Here is a 22,505-nt window from a genome sequence, read left to right as displayed (position 1 = left end):
ATACTGCACATTTGAAATGTTTACTGTCAGTTCAGAATAATCCTAAAACGTCTTCAGACAGGAAGGAGGACAGTTTCAGTCTGGTCCGTGTTTTTCTTGTTGGTGCAGTAAACAGCTGAACCAGGTGGGTAGCAGGGGTATGGGGGTGGGGGTGTACGTTAACTGCTGGGGGTCAGCACCTGTTAACTGAAAGCTCCAGCCGAGGAGGGAAAGTTGCACTCTGGTAACCCATGGACAAATTAGAGGAATGATACAGTGGGTGGGCCACACCCTCCGGCTCCCCCCCCCCCCCCCCCAACATGTGAAAGCTGTTTGGACTGGCACCACTGCTGAAGAGTCGGCCAAGGAAGCCAGAGAGGAGGGAAGAGGTGTTCCTGCTGCACTGAAGTTGCCCATTGTATCAAGCCAGATGTGGTTGCTAGGAGCCTGACCCAGTATGTTCAGATTGCCCAATGTGGTCTGTACACAGGAACTGTTCTCTGTCTTGAATCCCAGATCTGAGTCACAAGTACAGGACGAGTCCTTATCGGTATCTGTCTGAGTCCAGTTATAAAGGAGTAATAAGTTGCAGCAGTAGTGATTTTAGAATAACCTTCAGCGCCTGATGTGTGGTCTGCTGGAGCCAAGAGGAAAGGCCGTTTCAGTAAAACAAACACTGATACTGATATTGGCGCTGTCTGCTACTCCTACAACTTCCTTCAATGTATTTTTATACCGCTTTCTACTGAAATACCATCTGTCAAACAAGAACGCAACACAAAGGCATTTATCAGACAACAAAACAGAAGAAGATAATAATAATAAAGAGTTCACAGTTACAGCAGGGAAGCTGTTAAAGAAACTTTGTTGAACCAAATCAAAATAGACACAAACTAATCTCAAGTTCTGGATGTAAACAGTGATTAAAACCCGAGAACATAATGTTTGTTCAGAAAAGAAAAAAAGGTTAATTGTTAATGTTCACCCTTTTAGATTGTGTGGTGAGCATGTTACTTCAACTAATTTAACTTTAAAAACTCCCTTTCAAAGACACTGTAGGTGAATGTAAGCAGCAGTAGCTAACTATCTAGCTTGTTTAATAAACTTCACTTTTTTACTCTCAGAGTTTCTGAATTAGATTGTGTCAAGTATGTACGGGTGAATGCTAATGTTAGCTAGCTTCTTTAGCCTTAAATTACTGTTTAGCTAGCTGTTGTTAGCTAGTATATAACTTTAGCCTTACAGTTTAGCTAGCTATTGTTAGCTAGGTTCTAGCTAGCTATGCTAGTTGTTTTAGAGACACGTTTTCACATCAGTATAGAGTTTATTATTTCATGTTTGTGGTGGTTTTAGTTAGTCTGTTAACAAAGATGGTGTCTGTTATAGAAGTTAATATCAAAAATTAACTTCTATAACAGACACCATCTTTGTTTTCACTCAGGAATTCAAGGGTTTTACATGTTGGGTCATTGAACAATATTAAAATACATGTGTGCTGAAGGCTCAGTGATTATATTAGCAGTGCTGGAAAGTAATGAAGTCCATTTAATACATTTCAGAGGGAAATATTCTTCTTTCTACTGCACTACATTTATCTGACAGCTTTAGTTGAACAACACGCTGTAACGACTGAAACACTTGAGTTCACTGAAGCATGTGTCTGCACTGTGACGGCTTCACTTTCACCCTGGAGGAAAAGTTGAGCCCCCCCCCCCCATTGTCATTGTGTAATTCTCACTCTGGTCATAAGGGTCATTTTGGGAGGAAATGGCAAATGAGCTGTTCTGTTGTCAGGGACTTGTTGGACTCTGAATATTTAAAGCTTTAGTTGTGGGCTGGTCTCCACAGTCCACTGCACTCTGGCTTTGTAAGCTCCTTTGTGAAAGACTGTAGGAACACAATCACACACAGTGAGCGCTGGGATTGAGTGTCAGGGACACTGCGCTACGCCGGTCTCTCTGCTCAGGAATGTGCATATCCATACTGGTACTGTACATGGTCTCCGCAGCGAGGGAAGAAAAGTGAGAGGAGATATGTGGCAACCATAATGTTCCTGCTAAATATTTGACTAGAAGAAAATGTGCCCGTAAGTATGAGCACATGGTTGTGTCAACACAGAGTCACAAAGCCGTTTCCCCGTAGCCTGCAGGCACTGTTCTGCTCCGTGCCACTCCCAAGAGCTTGGGAGGAGGCTGTGGAAGGAGGGGCCTGGCTCCCCGCTCTCAAGCCCACACAGGTGAGCTCCTGTTGGGGAGGAATGCAGCAGGGAGGGGGCCTGACGCACAGAGGTGTGGAGCTCTTAACCTCCAACAGGGTGGGGAGGAGATAGAGCCACAGGAAGGGAGTTAACCCTCAGTCACCGCTACTCACCTGGAAAGGGGAGGGTGTGTGTGTGTGTGTGTGTGTGTGTGTGTGTGTGTGTGTGTGTGTGTGTGTGTGTGTGTGGGTGTGTGTGTGTGTGTAGAAGCTAAAGGAGGGATCAAGTCACAGCACACAGTCATATTCACTCAGTTGCTCTCAGTCTCACTGTCGTTCACATCTCTCTCCTGCACACACACACTGAAACACTGAACACACTCACACACACACTGAAACCCTGCGCACACACACACACACACACAGGCAGACTCTCACACGCTCTCAGAGGAATTTAAGGGTGAATGAGTGAGTGTCGGACCAGACTGCCGTGAAGGAGCAAAGACAAGACACAGAAGAGAAAGTGGACGTTTGTTTTGTTGGAACTTTTGTTTTTTAAAAACTTGGACACAAGTTTTTTTTTTTCCTTCACTGCAGGTGGAGACAAAGAGTTTAACTAAACTCTGAACAAAGCAGAAAGCACTTGTGTTTTTTTGTTTTTATTGTTGGACTTTGGGACGTGGACTGAGAGAGAGCGCAGTGAGAGGTTTGTTTGATCACTAATCTCCTTCTATCCAGTCATAAATTTCCTAACAAGCTCCATTGTTCTGAACTGCTTACGGTGTGTTTGTGTGACTCCTGAGCAAGGTGAACAGCTGTAAAGTGTGTGTTATGTAATGTTATATATATCAGCATGTGGCTTTATAGGACTGAGGACCAGGATCTGGACTCTGGGCAGATCTGGATTCTTATTTTCTTTTGAATGTTTTTTATTTTCCGGCTGTTTCTGGATGACTGCTCACGTCACAGTCTGTGAGGCAGCACAGGTGAAAGGATCTGGATCAGTCCAGACAACAGAGGGTGGACTCTGAGTGTGATGTGGTCCGCAGGTTTGGACCTGATACTGAACCAGCAGAACCACCGGCAGTTTGTTTTGTTATCTGGGTTTTTTTTTTTAAGGTGGAATGGAGAGATACAGTAGCTTCAGAGGCTGGAATCTTCCAGGTGTGTTTTTCTGTCAAAAGGCAGGACCCTGAGCCTGACACCCCCCCCCCCCCCCCCCCCCCCCCCCTAAACCTAAAGACCCCCACCCTCACTGATGATGTCACAGCAGGGTCAGACCCACGCCCAGCGGTGGTATGTTCACCTGGCAGCCATGTTGCCGTCTGCACACACACGCAGAGACCAGAGACACTGAGTCAGATCCAGGGTCAGTCTGTAGGAAGCTGTAATCTGTCTCCAGTAGTTGAAGTCAGGAGAACAGGAGCTGGTCTGTTCCCCTGTGACCGTCCTGCTGCAGTGACTGATGGACTGATGGACTCACACACACACACACACACACACACACACACACACACATGCACACCTGCAGTCGGTTCAAGCTCACAGTCAAGTGCTAAGGAGTCTTTCCCATGTGTTTTCAGGCTGTGTTTTTTAACCTGACAGTCGTTCTCTCGCCTCAAGGAGAAATTCCTTCTTGCAGTTGTAAATCTTGAGGGTTTTTTTTTTTTTTTTTTTGTGGCCTGTGGCGCAGTGATCTGCCCCCAGAGGCAATTACTGAGACATTTCATGCCACATAGTGCCCTTTGTTCCCTCCCACCTCCTCCTTTTCGTGGAGACTTTGTTTTTGGGAGCTTGTCCTCCGTCCAAGATTCCAGCAGCAGATTATAAAGTGGTTTTATTGTGACGAGTCTAAACAGCACGCTGCCAGAACATTTCCAGGTCCCACCCTGAGCTGGTCTCTTCCTGTCCTGATGCTTCTATCACATTCATGCCCCGACTGGCTCTTCATGGTGTGTGTGTGTGTGTGTGTGTGGTGTGTGTGTGTGTGTGTGTGTGTGTGTGTGTGTGTGAGCGCTCAAGGTGTGAAGAGCAGGTGTGTTATCAACAGTTAGAGGGTTGAGTCAGGTACATATCCATGCAGGTAGGTTCTCAGATGACTGAGGTGTCTGCCTGCGCCACAGTAGCATCACGTTCAGCACCTCTCCGCTGATTATAGACTATAAATGCATTGCATGCTGGTCTTTTCCTCTGGCTCGCTTTGAAAAGTGCCTTGAGATAACTTCTGTTGTGAAGTGGCGCTATATGAATAAAAATGGACTATATCTGTTTACACCCTGATAGAAGGGAATATTTCTCCTGTGGAGAAATCTCAAACCCGTCTCCACCTGAGGAGAGAGAAGAGAGTCAGTCAGGTGTTTGTCAGAGGTCAGACCAGGTGTCTCCCTGGCCGCTCTCTCTCTCTCTCTCTCTCTCTCTCTCTCTCTCTCTCTCTCTCTCTCTCTCTCTCTCTCTCTCTCTCTACCTGGGCTGAAGGAGGGGCGGGAGGTTCAGGTCAGGCCTCAGTCTGCACAGGTACGACTGTCTGTGTTCTTCATGTGAACTTGTGAGTCTTTGTGTTGCAGGGAGGAGATGGGGAGATGGACGTCACGTCTCTCAGTGGGGGTGGGGCTTCTACTCGTCCTGTTGACCCACTGTCACGCTGAAGGTGAGGAAGAGTCATCATCATCATCATCTAATCTTCTCCTTTCACTGCAGCTCGTTTATTCACGTTGGTTTTTGTGCAAGTCAGAACCTGAACGACAGTTTACTGTTGATCAATAATCGTTGTCTCGTTACAATATCTATATTTAATAAGTATAGACAGTATTTACTATATATAGAGTATATGGTATGTTTTGTATTGTGACTTATCCCCCCCCCCCCCCCCCCCCAACAGTGAACCACTGCTACGCTGCCAGGGCTAAGAGCTGCTCCGAGTGTATACAGGCGGGAAAAGGCTGCGCCTACTGTCCTGATGAGGTGAGAGCAGAAACAGCAGAAGAAGAACGGAGTTCTGTCTGTTAAATTCAATTCAATACAAATCTTTATTGATATAGCCACTGGGAACAGTTACGTTTATATATATATATATATATATATGGAGCTGTCAGCTGAGATTTACTCAGTTGTCATGGCGATGACCCAACCCCCCCATCACCCATGAGCACTGCTGCCGAAGAATGTGTTCATGTAGTTCCTGTAGCTCTGTTTCTACATTTTATGTAAATTTAATGGACAATAAAGTTTTATGTTACAGTATACTGTCATATATGATTGACGAGGCCATCGTCATGACGACCAGCCGCATCACTGACCAAACCTCTGTCCTCAGACCTTTAACGGGCCTCGCTGCGACCTGTTGGGGAACATCAAGGCTCACGGCTGCAGCGCGCTGAGGATCATCACGGCGCAGAGCAGTATGAAGATGGAGAAGGTAAGACGCCATCACTCTCACTTCTCTAACAGTCACGCCATCGTTCTCTGGTCTGACCTTCATCACCCGAACCTTCCTCCTCCTCCTCCTCTCTGCTCAGGCACAGATGATCGACACCGGGCTTCAGCAGTCTCAGGTGTATCCTCAGCAGATGAGCATGACCTTCCTGGCTGGAGAGGAGAAGCAGATGGACATTGAGGTGTTCGCTCCGACCAAAGGTCCCCTGGATCTCTACATCCTCATGGACTTCTCCAACTCCATGGAGGATGATCTGGACAACCTGAAGAGGATGGGTGAAGAGCTGGGTGAGTGGCTTGCTGTGGTGAGGTGTGGTGAGGTGTGGTGAGTGGGAGGAGTCGGTGTGATACTGACAGACTGTGTGTCCTGCAGCTTCGGTGGTGGGGGATCTGTCGAACGACTACACCATCGGCTTTGGAAAGTTTGTGGACAAAGTGATCGAGCCTCAGACCGATATGAGACCGTCCAAGTAAGAGAGCATGTGAGTGAAGGAGGTTTAGAGTGTGTGTGGAGGAGCGTTACCTGACTGTCCCGTCTCTCCTCCTCAGACTCAAACAGCCGTGGCCCAGGAGTGATCCTCCGTTCTCTTTCCAAAACGTCATCAAACTCACCAGCAACAAGGATTTCTTCAACAGTGAGCTGCGTAACGAGAAAATCTCTGGAAACCTGGACGCTCCTGAAGGAGGCTTCGACGCCATCCTGCAGGCTGCAGTCTGTAAGGTGAGTGAGACCAGATCACTGTGCTGGTTCTCCTGGTCCGGACCTGGACCTGGACCTGGACCACACGACACACACAGTTAGGGACCGGCTTTTAGAGTCATGTTTCTAATGGTGTAATAACTCCTGGATCTCTTCCTGCTCTGTTCTCCGTGTTTTCCCTCCAGGATCAGATCGGCTGGAGGAACCACAGCACACACCTCCTGGTCTTCTCCACGGAGTCGGCCTTCCACTACGAGGCCGACGGAGCCAACGTGCTGTCGGGAATCCTGCGGCGCAACGACGAGAAGTGCCACCTGGACGCAAAGGGTAAATACACGGAGGACATAAACCAGGATTACCCCTCCATACCCACACTGGTGCGTCTGTTGAAAAAACACAACATCATCCCCATCTTCGCCGTCACCAACCACTCCTACACCTACTACAAGGTCGGTCTTCGTCTTCGTCAGAGTTATGAAACATGGAGTCCGCTCTCGTGTCAGAGTTCAGGATTTGTCGTTTGTTTCCTGTGTAGAAACTGAAGGAGTATTTCCCCATCGCTGAGGTCGGCCTGCTGCAGGAGGATTCAGCCAACATCCTGCAGGTCATGCAGACAGCCTTCAAGGTAAAGCCCCCCCCCCCACTCTGCCGTCTGTCAGGTGGAGACAAACTTCTGTGGACTGACGTTCTCATGTCTCTCCTCCAGAGTATCCGCTCGAAGATGAGCATCCAAGAAGAGGAGAGACACAAGGCCTTCAAGGCTCATTTCCTGACCAGCAGTGGACAAGTGGCCGAATATGGAGCCTTTGATTTCAAGCCCGGTTCCATAGTAAGAGAAAACACAGACGCACAGTCATGGATAAGATGAGATCAGTCCTTTATTAGTCTCACAGTGGGGACGTCTGCAGTGATACAGCAGCAAGAAGAAAACTGCAAAATGTCAAATACTTCAAAAAGATAAATAAGAGATAATAATAAATCTGTAGAATGAGATATTCACACTTCATTTACTCCCTATATCTGATAATTAAACATTCAATTCAACATCCCAGCATCAAACTGGGTCACATGACCGACCGACACTCTGTGCACCTGACGTGAACTAAAAACGTGTGTGTGTGTGTGTGTGTGTGTGTGTGTGTGTGTGTGTGTGTGTGTGTGTGTGCAGGGTAAGTTGAAGATGAAACTCAGAGCGCAGCGGATGATCGACGAGACTCCGGTGTGTCAGGCGAATCCCAGTGAGAGGGAGGGGATCATTAGGGTCAAACCTACGACCTTCAGCAATGCTGTCAACGTTAAGGCCTCCATCCTGTGTCCGAAATGCGACTGTGAGAAGGTGAACACACACACACAAACACACACACACACACACACACACACACATACACACATTAACTCTGACACACACCAGGTCCGGTCGAGGTCATCCACTCACTGTCCTCTGTCCTCTGTCCCCCAGAATCCCATCCTTAAAGCTCCCAGGTGCAACGGTCACGGAGACCTGGTGTGTGGGAAGTGTCGCTGCTACGACGGCTGGTCAGACTTTAATGACTCGTTATGTTTACCTGGGTTCTGGTTCCTCCCCTTCCCCTCCAGGCTCTGAGTTTTTGTGTCTTTGCGTCCTTCAGGCTCGGCACGTTCTGCAACTGCTCCGCCAGCGCCTCGGCTCTGGACACCAGCCAGTGCATGGGCCCCAACATGAAGGAGCCGTGCTCCGGTAACGGAGAATGTCTGGCGTGTGGAACCTGCGTGTGCTACAACCCCGACAAGTACGAGGGGCCCTACTGTCAGTACGACAAGACCCAGTGTCCGCGAAACGGAGGCTTCCTCTGCAACGGTACGACACTGTGATGAAGTGTGTGTGTGTGTGTGTGTGTGTCTGATGTCACCCTCACCACCTGTATGATTGTTGACTGTGAGACTCTGTACATACATCCTTTATATCATACATTATTATATTGTATTGCACACCATGGGTTGCTTTATTATGTGTGTATATATGTTCGTGTGTATGTGTGTGTGTGTATATGTATATTGTTTATTTAATTCTTTCATTCATACATCATCCGTTTTTGTTTTTCAATGTTTTAATGTTATTTTTATTATTATTATTATTATTATCAATGTGTCAATATATCCTTTACTGTGACATGTTGTCTTTCACACACACATACACACACACACACACACACACACACACACACACACAGGTATAACACAGTGTGTTCCTGCCTCTCTCTTCAGACCGTGGCTCCTGTGTTATGGGCCGGTGTATGTGCACAGAGGGCTGGGAGGGAAACGCCTGCGAGTGCACCAAGAGCAACCAGACCTGTCTGGACAGTAAGGGGGTGAGTGTAGATGAGTGATCTGTCGTGTGACGTGTGTGTGTGTGTGTGTGTGTGTGTGTGTGTGTGTCTCAGACTGGTGTCTCATGGTGTCTCTGTCTGTCCCAGGGTCTCTGTAACGGAAGAGGACGTTGTGTCTGCGGCCGCTGTGATTGTCAGAGTGTCAGCTCTGAGTTCGATGTGACTTCAACCTGTGAGCCAAACTTCCAGGTGTGTGTGATGTAATGAACGAGTGTGCGTTAACCTGCAGTGTGTGCATCAGTTTAAATGTTGTGTAACGGCTGATAACTGTGTGTGTGTGTGTGTGTGTGTGTGTGTGTGTGTGTGTGTGTGTGTGTGTGTGTGTGTGTAGGCCCAGCTGGGCGCCTGTGAAGCTACGAGGACTTGTGTCCAGTGTCGAGCGTGGAACACAGGGAAGAACAAGGACTCGGACGATTGTAAAAACAAATGTCCCTTTAAGATCATCATGGTGGACGAACTCAAAGAACGTGAGTGATCAGTGACCGTCCAGACGCACCTCGCCGTCTGTGAGGTCACAGTGATGGTTACGACATCACGGGCCGTGTCTTACACAGAGTCTTCACTAGGTTCAGAGTCTGGAAATATTTCTATATTCATACAACTATTTTAATTAGGCATTTAGTCTGTGTTGTGTCTGATATAAATCTTTCCCAGTTCTTTTTCAACATATTCTCTCCGACTCTCAAAAGTTCTTCCACAGTGAAAATGTCTCGGACAGTTTCCAGCCACTGTTCCTGATTTGGAGCGTTTACATTAAACCAGTTTCTGGAAATAGATTTCTTAACGTAGAGATCTTCTCTCATCACAGCGCCTTTAATGAGACAGTTTTTTTTACCAACGTTAAAATAGAAAAAGTGGATTTGGAAACTTTAGATCATTAAAATATGACTCCATGACTTTACACCAACACCTACAACACTCAGTAACGAACTTTAACACCGTGTGTCTGTGTTTCCAGGGGAGAGCGTGTTGGACTCCTGCAGTTTCCGTGACGAGGACGACGACTGTACGTATTACTACACTGCTGAAAACACTAAAGACAAGGCAGACGGGATCCTGGAGCTGCAGGTGCTCAAGAAGAAAGGTGAGCTGCGGGTTGGACGACAACATGGCCGAGCTCTCAGAGCAGCAAGTTATCAGCCAGTTGTTATTATTATTATTATTATTATTATTGTTATTATTATTATTAGTAGTAGTATGATGTGTCATTTCTCAAAGTTGTGAGCACAACAGACAAAATTCCACTCAGCACAATTGTTTTGTGGTGGAGACCAGTTCCAGGACTGTAGAACCTTCTGTCTGATGAACCTAGAGTCAGTTAGTGTTGCGTGTTTGTTGTGTTTGTTGTGTTTGTTGTGTTTGTTGTGTTTGTTGTGTTTGTTGTGTGTCTAACACGATGTCCTCTGTGTTGACAGACTGTCCGGCTGCCAGCCTCCTGTGGCTGCTGCCTCTCCTCCTCTTCCTCCTGTTGCTGCTGGCTCTGCTGCTGCTCTGCTGCTGGAAGTACTGCGCCTGCTGCAAGAACTGCTTTCAGGTACTCACATCTGCCACTCACATCTGCACACACATCTGCACACTCACATCTGCACACTCACATCTGCACACTCACATCTGGATCCAGAGGTGATGATGTTTCTGTCCTTTGTCTTTTCCACAGAGCTGTCTGGCCCTGCTGCCGTGCTGTAGGAGAGGTGAGACGTAACTTCATCCTCCCACCTTGGGACCGTGTTGTCTCACCTGGGACCGTGTTGTCTCACCTGGGACCGTGTTGTCTCACCTGGGACCGTGTCGTCTCACCTGGGACCGTGTTGTCTCACCTGGGACTATGTTGTCTGAGTCACCTCTCGTTGTTTTCTCTGCAGGGCGCATGGTTGGCTTCAAGGAGGATGAGTATTTGCTCCGTCAGTCTCTGCTCACCTCAGACCACCTGGACACTCCCATGGTGAGGACCGGTCCCCCCAAAGGGACGGATGTGGTTCGCTGGAAGGTCACAGATAATGTCCACCGAGGAGCCAACCACCCCCTGGCTCTGATGAAGCCCAACCCCAAAGAGACCAGTGAGTGCTCGGCCGTTCAGCCTTCGTCAGAAGCAGTGAACTCCCCTGGTCTGAGGAAGATTTAACCTCTGTCTCCTCTGTCTCTAGTCCAGTTCCCGGTCTCTCTCCGGCTGAACCGCCTCTTCTCTGAGAACCTGTCTCGCCCCGAGTCCAGAGACGCTGAGCAGCTCCGCAAGGAAGTGGCTGACAACGTGAGTGTGTTCGTGTGTGTCAGTGAACGAGTGTGTGAGTGTGTTAACGATGAGTGTGTCACTGAGACCTGTGTGTGTTCTTCCCTCCAGCTGAATGAGGTGTACAACCAAGTCACCGGGGGCCAGAAGGTGCAGAAGACCGCGTTCAGGTAAGAAGTCCAGGTCCAGACCTGTGTCTACACTGTGTACTGGTGTGTGTTCTCTCACTGATATCTGCTGTGGTTCTTACAGGATGCAGAGGAATGCTGGGAAAAGGTAACGTTCAGCTGGACACACAGAGTTCACTGTCTCTTTAAGGACCCACAGGTGAGTCAAGGTCTAACATCTCTGCCCTCCCTGCGCTCCTCAGGCAGGACTACACCATCGTGGACACCGTCCTGTCTGCTCCTCGCAGCAGTTACCATGACATCGTCAAACTCACAGAGAAGAATGTCCAGTCCGGAAACTTCCACGAACTCAAAGTGGTTCCTGGTTACTACACTGTGGCCACAGACAGAGGTGAGTGATGCTGATCCCCGTCTGATCACCTGTGTCTCCATCACTGATAACAATGTCGTCATCATCATACCTGGTCCGTCTGTGCAGAGGCTGCAGGAGCCGTCGAGTTCCAACAGGGGGTGGAGTCAGTGGACGTTCACGTGCCGCTCTTCGTCAAGGATGAAGACGATGACAAGAAGCAGCTGCAGGTGGAGGCCATGGACGTTCCACTGGGCATCGCTGAGATCGGAAAACGTCTGGTGAACATCACCATCATCAAGGAGCACGGTGAGATTCTCACTTTTTTTTTTACTTCCTGTCTGTTCAGTCAAAGAAAACCAGGTGAACTGATCCTCCTCTTCCTCTCCGCAGCCTCCAGCGTGTTCTCCTTCCTCCAGCCCGCCTACACCTACAGCAGACAGGACGGAGTCGCCAATATCCCCATCAGCAGAGAGATCATCGAGGATGGACGCACACAGGTCACCTATCGCACACGGGACCTGACGGCCAAGGACAAGAAGGTGAGCTGTGACCTGAAGCTCCGCCCTGAGCTGAGCTGGTTCTTTGTCCCGATACAGACCGGTCCAGTCTGGGTTTCTGTTCTCTCATCTGGATCAGGTTCTCACTGGTTAAAAAGGAAGAGGTCCAGGACTTGAGCTTTAATCCGTGGCAGTTATTTCTACCCTGACTCAAACAGTATTGGTACTTACCTGAGTAAAGGGTCTGAGTCGTAGGTGAGGTGCAGGTCTTCATCCAGACTGTGCTGCTCACCTGGCTGTCTCTGTGTTTAGGACTATGTGACTGTGGAAGGTGACCTGACCTACGGTCCTGGTGAGACCCAGAAGACAGTTCCTGTCCGTCTGCTGGAGCTGGGTGAGAAGGACGGCCTCCTGGAGGACAAACAGGTGAAGCAGTTTGTCATGGACCTCAGTAACCCCCGGCAGGGCGCCAAGCTGGGACGCTACCCGAGAACTACCGTCACCATTGCCGACCAACCAGGTGAGCAGACGCAGGGCGCGTTTCCCCGTCCTCCCGGTCAACACGCTGATCTCTAAGGTTTCTTCTCTTCATCACATTCATCTTATTTTATCCAGAGCCCAGTGTGATGATGTTCAAGAAGGGCACCCAGAACTTCACCACATCTGACCCGACCTACACCATCCCGGTGGTCCGCAGTCGAAACACCGACAGTCCTGCCACGGTGAAATGGCGCACCAAGAAGGCCCAGCGCTTCGAGCTGTCCGGCCCCCTCAAGTTCGGTCCCGGAGAGACCGAGAAGAACATCGTGATCGACCCCAAAGCCCATCCTGGTCCCATCCAGCCTGAGACCTTCCACCTGGAGCTGTTTGACCCCAGCAGTAATGCTTCTGTTGGGGAGAGGAAGACCACCCTGGTCAACGTCACAGACGGAGGTAAGATATACTGAGGAGAACGTGGAGCTGGAGATAACATGATACAGACATGGGATGGATTGTTCTAGGACTGAGGTTCTGTTTCATCCTAACCTCCTCCACCTCCTGCAGCTCCTGAGTTTATGAACCTGCAGCAGAAGGGCTTCATCAACCAGAAGGCCACCTCCCCTGGTGGTCTCCTGCTTTCTCCAGGAAACCCTAAAGCCAAGCCAACTGGACCCAGAAGCATTCGCCTGAACTGGGACCCACCGCATGGTAACCCCGCGGGGTACAAGGTACATCACGTCAACGAGAACAGAAGCTTCAGCTAGAATGAGTCCACATCATTTACAATGGACAAACACTGTGTCTTTTCTTTCTGTAGGTGAAGTACTGGATCTACGGCGACCCAGAAAAAGACGCCCAGGTCCTGGACGTGAAGACTCCTCAGGCTGAGCTCACCAACCTCTACCCCTACTGTGACTATGAGATGAGAGTGTGCGCCTACAACTCAATGGGAGACGGCCACAACACCGACATCATTCCCTGCCAAACCCTGGAGGATGGTAACTACTGAGAACCAGTCAGAACCAGTCAGAACCAGTCAGAACCAGTCAGAACCAGTTAGAACCAGTCAGCTACAGCAAACACGATTCATACTTTGTTTGTTTGTTTACTTATTTGTTTGCTTGCCTGCCTGTCTGTCTGTTTATTTGTTTGTTTGTTTGTTTGTTTGTGTTTGTTTGTTTGTTTGTTTGTTTGTTTGTGTTTGATTGTTTGTTTGTTTGTGTTTGATTGCTTGCTTTTTGCATCAGCTGTTCATAAATCCAACACTGTGTGTGCAGAGAGTCATTCCCAGGTTATTAATAACTACTTCGTATGTTAATGCAGTGATGTAAACACTGGTGTTATGAATACACTAAGTCTGACCTGTTCTCCTGCAGTTCCTGGTGAACCTGGACGTCTGGCCTTCAACGTCATCAGTCCGACTGTCACTCAGGTCAGCTGGGCGGAGCCTGCAGAGACGAACGGAAACATTACGGCTTATGAGGTCATCTACACGCCCATCGACGACGAACAGAGTACGAGGCCTAGTCCCACCCAGAACAGGAAATGCTGTCACCACGGTTACATGATGTCATCAGGTCCTAACACTGTCTCCTCCTCACAGAGCCGGTGGGCCCCGCCAAGAAAGTTAAGATCGACAACCCCAAGAAACGGATGCTGCTGATCGAGAACCTCCAGAGCGCCCAGACCTACCAGTACAAGGTCCGCGCCAAGAACAGCGTGGGCTGGGGTCCCTTCAGAGACGCCACCATCAACCTGGCATCACAGCCCACCCGACCTCTGTCCAGTAAGTCACAGACAAACACGTCTGGACGACAGTTACAGTGAGGCCTGATTCCTTAAGAGGGTTTGTCTCTTTCTCTTTGTCCCTAGTTCCCATCATCCCAGACGTCCCCATAGTGGACGCAGAGGCAGGAGACGAGTACGACAGCTACCTGATGTACAGCAATGAGGTGCTCAAGTCCCCCACAGGCTCCAAGACCCCCAGCGTCTCTGGTGATGGTGGGTACCCAGAGCTGAAACCACCAGCTGCTCCTCACAGCTGACAGTGATGTGACTGTGAGCTGCCTCTGTCCTCTCAGGCTTTCTGCTTTGTCCTTGTAGCTGAGTGTTTCTGTACAACGTGAGCTGTGGTGTGACTGAGCTGTGAGAGGAGACAGACAGCTCGGTGACGAGTTGGTCAGATCAGAGCTGGAGGAAATCAGTCTTACATTTCTGCTTTTCTGTGTGAAGCCTGAAGAGGTTCATGTTAACACCCCTCCTCATTTTACAAAAGGGGCGTTGAGGCCGAGCTGAGAAGCTCCAGCATCATCACATCATCACTGCCTGTTTTTCACTTCCATCTGTCAGGGATTTATTCTGCAGCAACGCCCCAGCCAGCAGCAGTACCAGTACTGTACAATCACAGACAGGACCTCCCTCACTAGTCTCTATAAATACATATTTATGATGTAATCCCATGAATGTGTTGCAGCTTTTTCTGAAAAAGTAATGTACAGTTAAAAACAAACTTGGTCCTTGTTTTCTTCGCCTGCTTCTGCCTGACCCCAAACACAAGGCTGGAAATATGTGAAGCTGGTGGGCTCCCACCTAGACCTGCGTAAGGTGTCGTGGAAAAAGCAGGTGGACGTCATCCCCAGTCGGCTCAGCACAGACACAGAGACCAGCTCAGATGAGGCCCCCCACCCTCAGCCAGGTGAAGACCCCTCCACCAGACCCACAGATAGGCAGCATGCCAGCTGATATGCACGGCCAGTCATGTGCCCGTCAAGGCGACCAGCGTTTCTCTCTGCCTCTGCGATTGATCTGCTCAGAATCATTATCACTTATCCAATCATTCAGTTCCCCCTCCCCCCTCGTTGGCTCCTCTCCCACCTCTCCTCCCTCCGGCTCAGAGAGGAAAACTGGCATCAACTGCCCCACCTCCAGTTGATGATCGGGGGCAGGCTTTTCCAGGTGCCTGTCTCTGTCTGTCCTCTCTCCGTCCCACTGGGGAGGTAGTGATGTGGAGGCGGCTTGTCGGTGTGTGTCAGGCTTTAGTCACTGTGCGGCTGAATGGAAATAATGGGCTCTTCATTAATGAAACACGGTGACGACACCTGTTCCCGCAGCTGCGTTTGTTTTCATCACCTTCAGCAGGCTGCAGGTTCTCCTCAGGTCGAGCTCTTCAACCAGTATCACAGTTCTCCACATGTCAGAATAAAAGCAGCAGCAGTTTAGACCTGCAGAGGAACACATGATGATGTCACCACCTACAGCCAATAAACTACCGTTATTCTGCGACCCGCGCCACCTGCAGGAAACGAGTGTTACAGCTGCATTTTATATTCAAGGGATGAAATGTCACTGTGTTGATAAAACCTTTTGGTCCAGACTGAAGAATGTCACCGGCTGTGGGTTGACATGAGATGGTGGAAAGAAGAGATTCCCGGACTTTTCCTGTAGTGTCGTCAGGAGGTTGGTGTTATTTTGTCGTCCCAGTGTTGTGATGGGATCACAGCAGCCACAACGTCTGTCGATAGGTTCACACTCCAACCCATCAGTGCTCAGTGGTCGTTACTACATTATTACATCAGGACTCAGTACTCCTGGGTCCTGGGTCAGACCACCTCCATCTTTTTTTTCTTTTTGGCTGGACCATCCACGGGCCAGAACTGACTGACTGACTGACTGAGTGACTGAGTGACTGACTGACTGAGTGACTGACTGACTGACTGAGTGACTGACTGACTGACTGAGTGACTGACTGACTGACTGACTGACTGACTGACTGACTGAGTGACTGAGTGACTGACTGACTGAGTGAGTGACTGACTGACTGAGTGACTGACTGACTGAGTGAGTGACTGACTGACTGACTGACTGACTGACTGACTGACTGAGTGAGTGAGTGAGTGAGTGAGTGAGTGACTGACTGACTGACTGACTGACTGACTGACTGACTGAGTGAGTGACTGACTGACTGACTGACTGAGTGACTGACTGACTGACTGAGTGACTGACTGACTGACTGACTGACTGACTGACTGAGTGAATGACTGACTGAGTGACTGAGTGAGTGACTGAGTGAGTGACTGAGTGAGTGACTGACTGACTGACTGACTGACTGAGTGACTGATTGAGTGATGAAGTTACACCATTGGTCAGCCAAGTGTTAGACTTTTCCCATTGGCTATTTCCAAACCATTTGGCAGTTTCTATGACATCATCAGGGGGTGTTTACAGTGGATCCACAACAGTTTTTAACTACTGTATTTCCACAAAAAATGGGCGGGGCCTTTATTTACCTGGAGAACGTAGCAGGTCTTTGTGTCTAACTCCCTCTGTTTGACATGTAGACTTGGTCAAAGCTGTATTTTAGTACGAAGCCTCGTTTTCAGGTGCTCCCGTTCGCCATGTTAAAGTTACTGCATTATGTATTAATACAAACTCAACACTTCCTGTCACCATTTCAAATTAAAAGCCCTCTATCGTTTAAGTGAATAGAAACCATTTATTTCTTAACAGGGCTTCTTGTGTTGCTGGTGTTCCTGCTGTTTACATGCTAGTCAGATCTGCTACCTTCTTTAGCTTAGCAGTTAGCAATGACCCTCTCCTGCTCTCTCTACTTGGTGTGTCTTATGTTTAGTTATTCCTCTGCTTCCTTTTTAATAATGATACTACTGGAGACGTCAGCAGAAAGTGTTACAGAATCAAACATCAATGAATAAACAACAGAAATAATTTCACTGCCATACAAGGAGAGAAAGTTTAGCAGCTACAAACACTCACTTCCTGCAGCTGGAACACTGACATTTCTCTCCCTGCCTGTAGGTGGTGCTCATCTGTTAAACTGTTCTTGCTGCATCTGTAACCTGTCACATGTGTACTGGAGCTACAGGTCATAAACTGCTGGTGCTTTCTGTCTGTAGACCTGTCCAGCCTGGTTCTGGGTGCTTCACATCAGTGGCACTGTGTTGTTCAGTGTCAGGATGCTAACTGCTAAATCCTCCAGGTTCTGTGTGTTGACAGTTGTGGTTCCCGTTGTTCACAGATTACACCGTGAACGGGAAGTGGGATCAGAGCTTCCTCTACCCAGGAGGATCAGCGACCCGCAACCTGTCCGCCTCCTCCTCTCCTATGTCCACCCTGAGCTCCAACTACAGAGGGGGCGGCGGCTCCTACAGCACAGAGACAACCACCACCTACATGACCGGACCAGGTGAGATGGATGACAGTGATTTCATAGAGAAACACTCAGGCAGAACGCGAGTCTTCATCCTTTACCTGTCTCTGCTCCTGCAGGAAGCTCTCACAGACAGGACCTGATGGGAGGGACAGTCCACACTTCAGAGGTCATCATGAGGAAGCGCTCAGAGAGAGGGCTTTACACAGACGAACACATCCGGGACTCTATCGTCATGGGAGAAGTGTCGTCCAAGTTTCCAGCTCTTGGTAGGTCTCAGTCCTCAGTGATGTTTGAATTATTCCAAAGTGAATGTCGGAGGATCAGCTCTGTCTCTCTGGTCAAAGACAGTCAGTGTTTAAAACGCCTTGACATGAAGCTTGAACTTCTGTTAGCTAAGGGTTGGGGCTGTTGGCTGCACACCAGGCTTATCCACTCTGCTGACTATCGCTGTTTCTCCCTCCCTCCCCTGTCTCATCTGTCCTCCATGTGTTTTATTTCTACCTGCCCCTCTCCCTTGCCACTTGCCTCTCTTCTTTATCACTCCGGTGTCCTCCTCTTTTGCCCCCCTCCCTGCTCAAAGCGCCCTCAGGTGGGTTTGGCTACGCTGGGATGCAGAGCAGCTCTCAGAACCAGTTCAGCTACATCCTGTCTCAGGGTCCCAGGGCCAGGACCCAGTCTTCAGAGGTCAACGAAGCCTTATATAATCTGGACAGGGTGCTCCACGGTAAGTCTGCAACATACGAGCATGAGGCCGTGGATGTGTGTGCTGGGTGTGAGGTGTAACGCAGCTCGTCTCTCTTTCTGCTTCTCTGAGTGTCTGGTTCTGTCTCCCTCCTGGATCTGATCAAACCTGCTGTTTTATGTGTTCAGATCACTCATTTTATGGATTACTGGAAACCACTAGATTATGTCCTATCAGCATACAGTTCCTTCTACAATACAAAACACTGAGCTGGAGGATGCTCACTGTTTAGATGTTGGTTCAGCCCAGTTTTCCTCAGCTCGTCAGAGAAGCTCTGACAGACCCTCTACCTTAGGGTGACCAGATATCTGAAATGAAAACCGAGGACATTTCTAGTTCAGCGATTAATATATCATTAAAATATCCAATGATTTTAAATATGAAATTAAAAAGGGGATAGTCTTTGTTTCTTGTGTTCTGAACATGGTAACTGTTGTACTGTAATACACTATGGTGAGGAACGACGGATAAAACGATGACTCCCTACCTTTGAATCAGTTTTGAAGTCCAATTGTCTATCTACTCGACAATTATTTACATTCCTTTAGTTCGTATGGGTCCACAGATCATCAAAAGCAAGAATCATTTTCATCATAATCAATCAATCATTTTTCATAAAAGTATTCCAGGTTGTGAATATTGTCGTGTGAAGTCAAATTCTTTTCAAGTTCCGGCAGGGAGGCTTTGGGTATGTTTGTTTTTGTAAGTTTACTGACTGGTTATGAACTCCTAACCAGTGAGTGAGCCAACTAATCTATCTGCCTAGAGACAACAAAAAAAGAAAAATCTGATTGGATAACTCTATTTCAGTGGTTTTAGCTTCACTTCTGAAGCTGCTGTATCTAGCAGCTAGCCACCTCAAAACAAGCGCAATGCTAGACGTCTGGTTTTTAATTCATGGTTGAAAACGGGGACATTTCCGGGGACAGCTCCAGCTGGGGACAGGACACCAAAAACAGGGACTGTCCCCGGAAAACAGGGACATCTGGTCACCCTTCTCTACCGGACCACAAGGACAGGAAGAGATTTCCCATCAGTCTCTACTAACAACAGCATCATGAGCTGATGATCAGTGATCTGACCGTAACAGACGAGAAAGTAAAAGGTTCATATTCATCACTCATCAGTTAAAGTAAATGATGTCTGTGTAAAAGAATAACAATCAAAACAAGGAGTAACACTCTGTCTCAGTCTCTCCCCGTCTTTCTTAAACCTCGCACTCTCAACAGATACACAACATACTAACACTGATCATACTCATACTACATACATACAGTGCAGTTCTCACTCTGGTCTCTCTGTCACCCACCAGACGCTCGACTGTCCCCCGGTGTCCCTGACACCCCCAGCAGACTGGTGTTTTCTGCTCTGGGCCCCACGGCCCTCAAAGTCAGCTGGCAGGAGCCCCAGTGTGAGAAGGACATCCAGGGCTACTGTGTCCTGTACCAGCTGCTCAACGGAGGTTAGTGAACCCTGACGGACCGTTTACTGAACCAGACCTGGTAAAACTGCTGCTAGTTTAGGTTAGTTTAGTTTGAGTTTGTTTAGTGTAGTTTTGTTTGTGTTAGTTTAGGTTAGTTTGGGTTAGTTTAGTTTAGTTAGGGTTAGTTTAGCTCAAATTAGTTCAGTTTGAGTTTGTTTAGTTTGTGTTAGTTTAGTGTAGTTTAGTTTGGGTTAGTTTGGGTTGGTTTATGTTGTTTAGTTCAGTTTAGTTTGGTTTGTTTAGTTCAGTTTGGGTTAGTTTTGGTAAGTTTGGTTTAGTTTAGTTCAGTCTAGTTTAGTTCGGTTTAGTTTTGTTCAAATTAGTTCAGTTTGAGTTAATTTAGTTTGTGTTAGTTTAGTGTAGTTTAGTTTGGGTTGTTTCGTTTAGTTCAGTTTGAGTTCGTTTAGTTTGTGTTAGTTTAGTGTAGTTTAGTTTGGGTTGTTAAGTTTAGTTTAGTTTGGGTTAGTTTGCTTTGTTTTTTTAGTTAAGTTTGGGTTAGTCTTGGTTAGGTGCATTCTCAAATTGTTTTTAAATTCATTTTTGAGTGTTTCCTGTTGATGCTGACCGACCCGTGTCTTCTCCTGAAGGCGACATGAAGCGCATCAACGTGACGAACCCAGCAGAGAACTCTGTGATCATCCAGGACCTGCTGCCCAATCACTCCTACCTGTTCAAGGTGAAGGCTCAGAGCCAGGAGGGCTGGGGTCCAGAGAGAGAGGGCGTCATCACCATCGAGTCTGCTGTCGACCCCAAGAGCCCCCTCAGCCCCATGCCAGGTACTGGTCCAGTAACCCACAGAGACCGTGACTTTATCAGTCAGTGTCAGTGTCCGTCAGTGTCTGAGCTCTCCTCTGTCGCTGCAGGATCTCCCTTCACTCTGAGCACCCCCAGTGCTCCAGGGCCCCTGGTCTTCACGGCTCTGAGTCCCGACTCTCTGCAGCTCAGCTGGGAGAAACCTCGCAAACCCAACGGAGACATCCTGGGCTACGTGGTCACCTGTGAACAGCTGCACGGTGGAGGTGAGTCTTCTGCTTTGTAGTTATTTTTGTGTAAGACGACACCCTCACTTCACCTGTCCCCTCTTCACTCTCGGTTGTGAACTTGTGTTTTTCTGATCCTCTGTTGTTTCCAGGTGACGTGCGTTCCTTCCAGGTGAACGGCGACAGCGCTGAGACCAGTCTGACCGTCCCAAACCTGACTGAGAACGTCCCCTACAAGTTCAAAGTCCAGGCTCGGACCACACAAGGCTTTGGTCCAGAGCGGGAGGGCATCATCACCATCGAGTCTCAGGATGGAGGTGAGATGAATTTCAGTTCATCACTTCCTGTGACTGACGTGTCAGACCAGTCAGCTCTGAGCTGCAGTATGAGGTCAGGACTCCAGGATTAAAATCTGCATGTCTTTTCCCTCCTCACCCTCTGCAGGTGCACTGTCTCAGTTCAACAGCCAATCAATGACGACGAGGGATGTCTTCCACCTGCCGACAGAAGTCAGCACACGGACCAACGTCTCACACACCATGCTCAACGACCCCTACTTCTCAGGTACAGACACGGTTTTAGCGTGAGCTCTGTTCTGCTGTAAATAAGAGTTATTGACTGATGAATGAGCTGCTGTCTTTCTCTGACAGACGGGATGATGATGACCACACAGCACACAGAGACCAGCGGCATGCTGACTCGTCAGATCACCAAGGAGGTGGTTCAGAGGAGCGTCATGGGCGGGACGACTGTCACCAAGAAGATGTTCTACGAGTCATAAGATCTTATTTAACTAAATGTCCAACATGATCATATCTGAGATTCTCTCACACACTCAGTGTTTATTTTATGTGTGTGTGAGCAGTAAACAAAGGAGAAGAGAGTTCCTTCATGTCTGTTACAAACTGTGTGTCTTCCACAGACCAGGTTCATTTAATGTTTCCATTACTGTCACTGTTGCTTCTCATGTTTTCACTCGTTTCTCCACCTTCATCCTCATCTAGTGTAAAACTCCCTCTATGGTTCAGGTCTGATCACACACACCAGGGCTTTAAACTGACTGTGTAATCTGACTATGGTCCAGTAATCTGACTGTAGATCAGTAAACTGACTGTGGCTCATTAATCCAAAGTGACCTTGTCCACTTGTTAAGAAAAGAGCTGTATAAATAAAGTTTTCACTAAATTTCAGCCCGTGTTGTGACTGAACCGTCAGTCTGAGTTTTACCTGGTGCGTTCTGATCCAGTCTGAGACCAGGAGAATCACAGTCAAGTATTCTGGACTCTTGTTCATAGATTTGTATATTTAAGTTTTTCCAAGTATATTTAACTTTTTATGGTTTTTATTGAAGCAGACTGACGGTGGATTTAATACCAAACACAGAGGTTTCTGCAGACACAGGTTTGTGCTTGTTGATTCATGTTTTCCTTCTGACATGATCATGATGTAACATGGTTTTATATTTCAGACGGTGTGGTCAACACTGCTTCACCTTCATGTGTTTCTTTACATTTTAACGAGGAGATGTTTGAGAGAAGTGGTGTGTAAGGACAGAAAGATTGTATTTGCTTCAGTTTATCTCGGCCTGATGTTGTTGATGTTTTTGTAAAACATATTTTTAGAGTTGGATCAACTTTTCACCAGAAGCAGACACAGTAAATCTTCATGTAGATCAGATCCACGTGTATCACTTTAAACAGTTGATCTCATCTGTCTGTTGTTTAATTAAAGATCTGACATTAAAACGTTCTGTAATGAATTTGTGTCTGAATGATG

General features: G+C 48.0%; 1 protein-coding gene across 2 annotated transcripts; it reads left to right on the top strand.

Moving 5' to 3' along the window:
• The first annotated feature begins 2,454 nt into the window (after nucleotides 1-2,454).
• On the top strand, nucleotides 2,455-22,488 carry itgb4 (integrin, beta 4). 2 transcript variants are annotated; one of them, XM_056366276.1, is made up of 42 exons: nucleotides 2,455-2,881; nucleotides 4,740-4,822; nucleotides 5,054-5,136; nucleotides 5,489-5,590; nucleotides 5,691-5,895; nucleotides 5,981-6,077; nucleotides 6,157-6,328; nucleotides 6,493-6,756; nucleotides 6,843-6,932; nucleotides 7,014-7,136; nucleotides 7,476-7,643; nucleotides 7,767-7,843; nucleotides 7,936-8,144; nucleotides 8,552-8,655; nucleotides 8,761-8,862; nucleotides 9,005-9,140; nucleotides 9,632-9,757; nucleotides 10,089-10,207; nucleotides 10,331-10,364; nucleotides 10,536-10,730; nucleotides 10,818-10,921; nucleotides 11,012-11,070; nucleotides 11,153-11,176; nucleotides 11,271-11,419; nucleotides 11,507-11,686; nucleotides 11,771-11,919; nucleotides 12,190-12,397; nucleotides 12,493-12,810; nucleotides 12,922-13,085; nucleotides 13,175-13,355; nucleotides 13,734-13,871; nucleotides 13,961-14,143; nucleotides 14,230-14,358; nucleotides 17,390-17,557; nucleotides 17,641-17,790; nucleotides 18,105-18,248; nucleotides 19,579-19,728; nucleotides 20,337-20,525; nucleotides 20,613-20,768; nucleotides 20,882-21,046; nucleotides 21,174-21,293; nucleotides 21,380-22,488. In XM_056366276.1, exons 2-42 carry the CDS (start codon nucleotides 4,747-4,749, stop codon nucleotides 21,508-21,510), a joined length of 5,841 nt encoding a protein of 1,946 aa, XP_056222251.1. In that variant the 5' UTR covers nucleotides 2,455-2,881; nucleotides 4,740-4,746; the 3' UTR covers nucleotides 21,511-22,488. The 2 variants fall into 2 exon arrangements, with proteins under 2 accessions (XP_056222251.1, XP_056222252.1); XM_056366277.1 differs by lacking the exon at nucleotides 18,105-18,248.
• Nucleotides 22,489-22,505: the final 17 nt, after the last annotated feature.

The sequence above is a fragment of the Seriola aureovittata genome, chromosome 21 (genome assembly GCF_021018895.1).
Source record: "Seriola aureovittata isolate HTS-2021-v1 ecotype China chromosome 21, ASM2101889v1, whole genome shotgun sequence".
NCBI lineage: Eukaryota > Metazoa > Chordata > Actinopteri > Carangiformes > Carangidae > Seriola > Seriola aureovittata.
The sequence above is the reverse complement of the archived record's forward strand: the minus strand, read 5'-3'. Positions and strand labels throughout refer to the sequence as shown.

Bases quoted from the DNA above. Each gene is read 5' to 3' on its own strand.
- itgb4 (XM_056366276.1), top strand. From the start codon at position 4,747: ATGGGGAGATGGACGTCACGTCTCTCAGTGGGGGTGGGGCTTCTACTC. The intron at 5,137-5,488 runs GTGAGAGCAGAA...CTCTGTCCTCAG, and splicing joins GCGCCTACTGTCCTGATGAG to ACCTTTAACGGGCCTCGCTG. The intron at 8,863-9,004 runs GTGTGTGTGATG...GTGTGTGTGTAG, and splicing joins CCTGTGAGCCAAACTTCCAG to GCCCAGCTGGGCGCCTGTGA.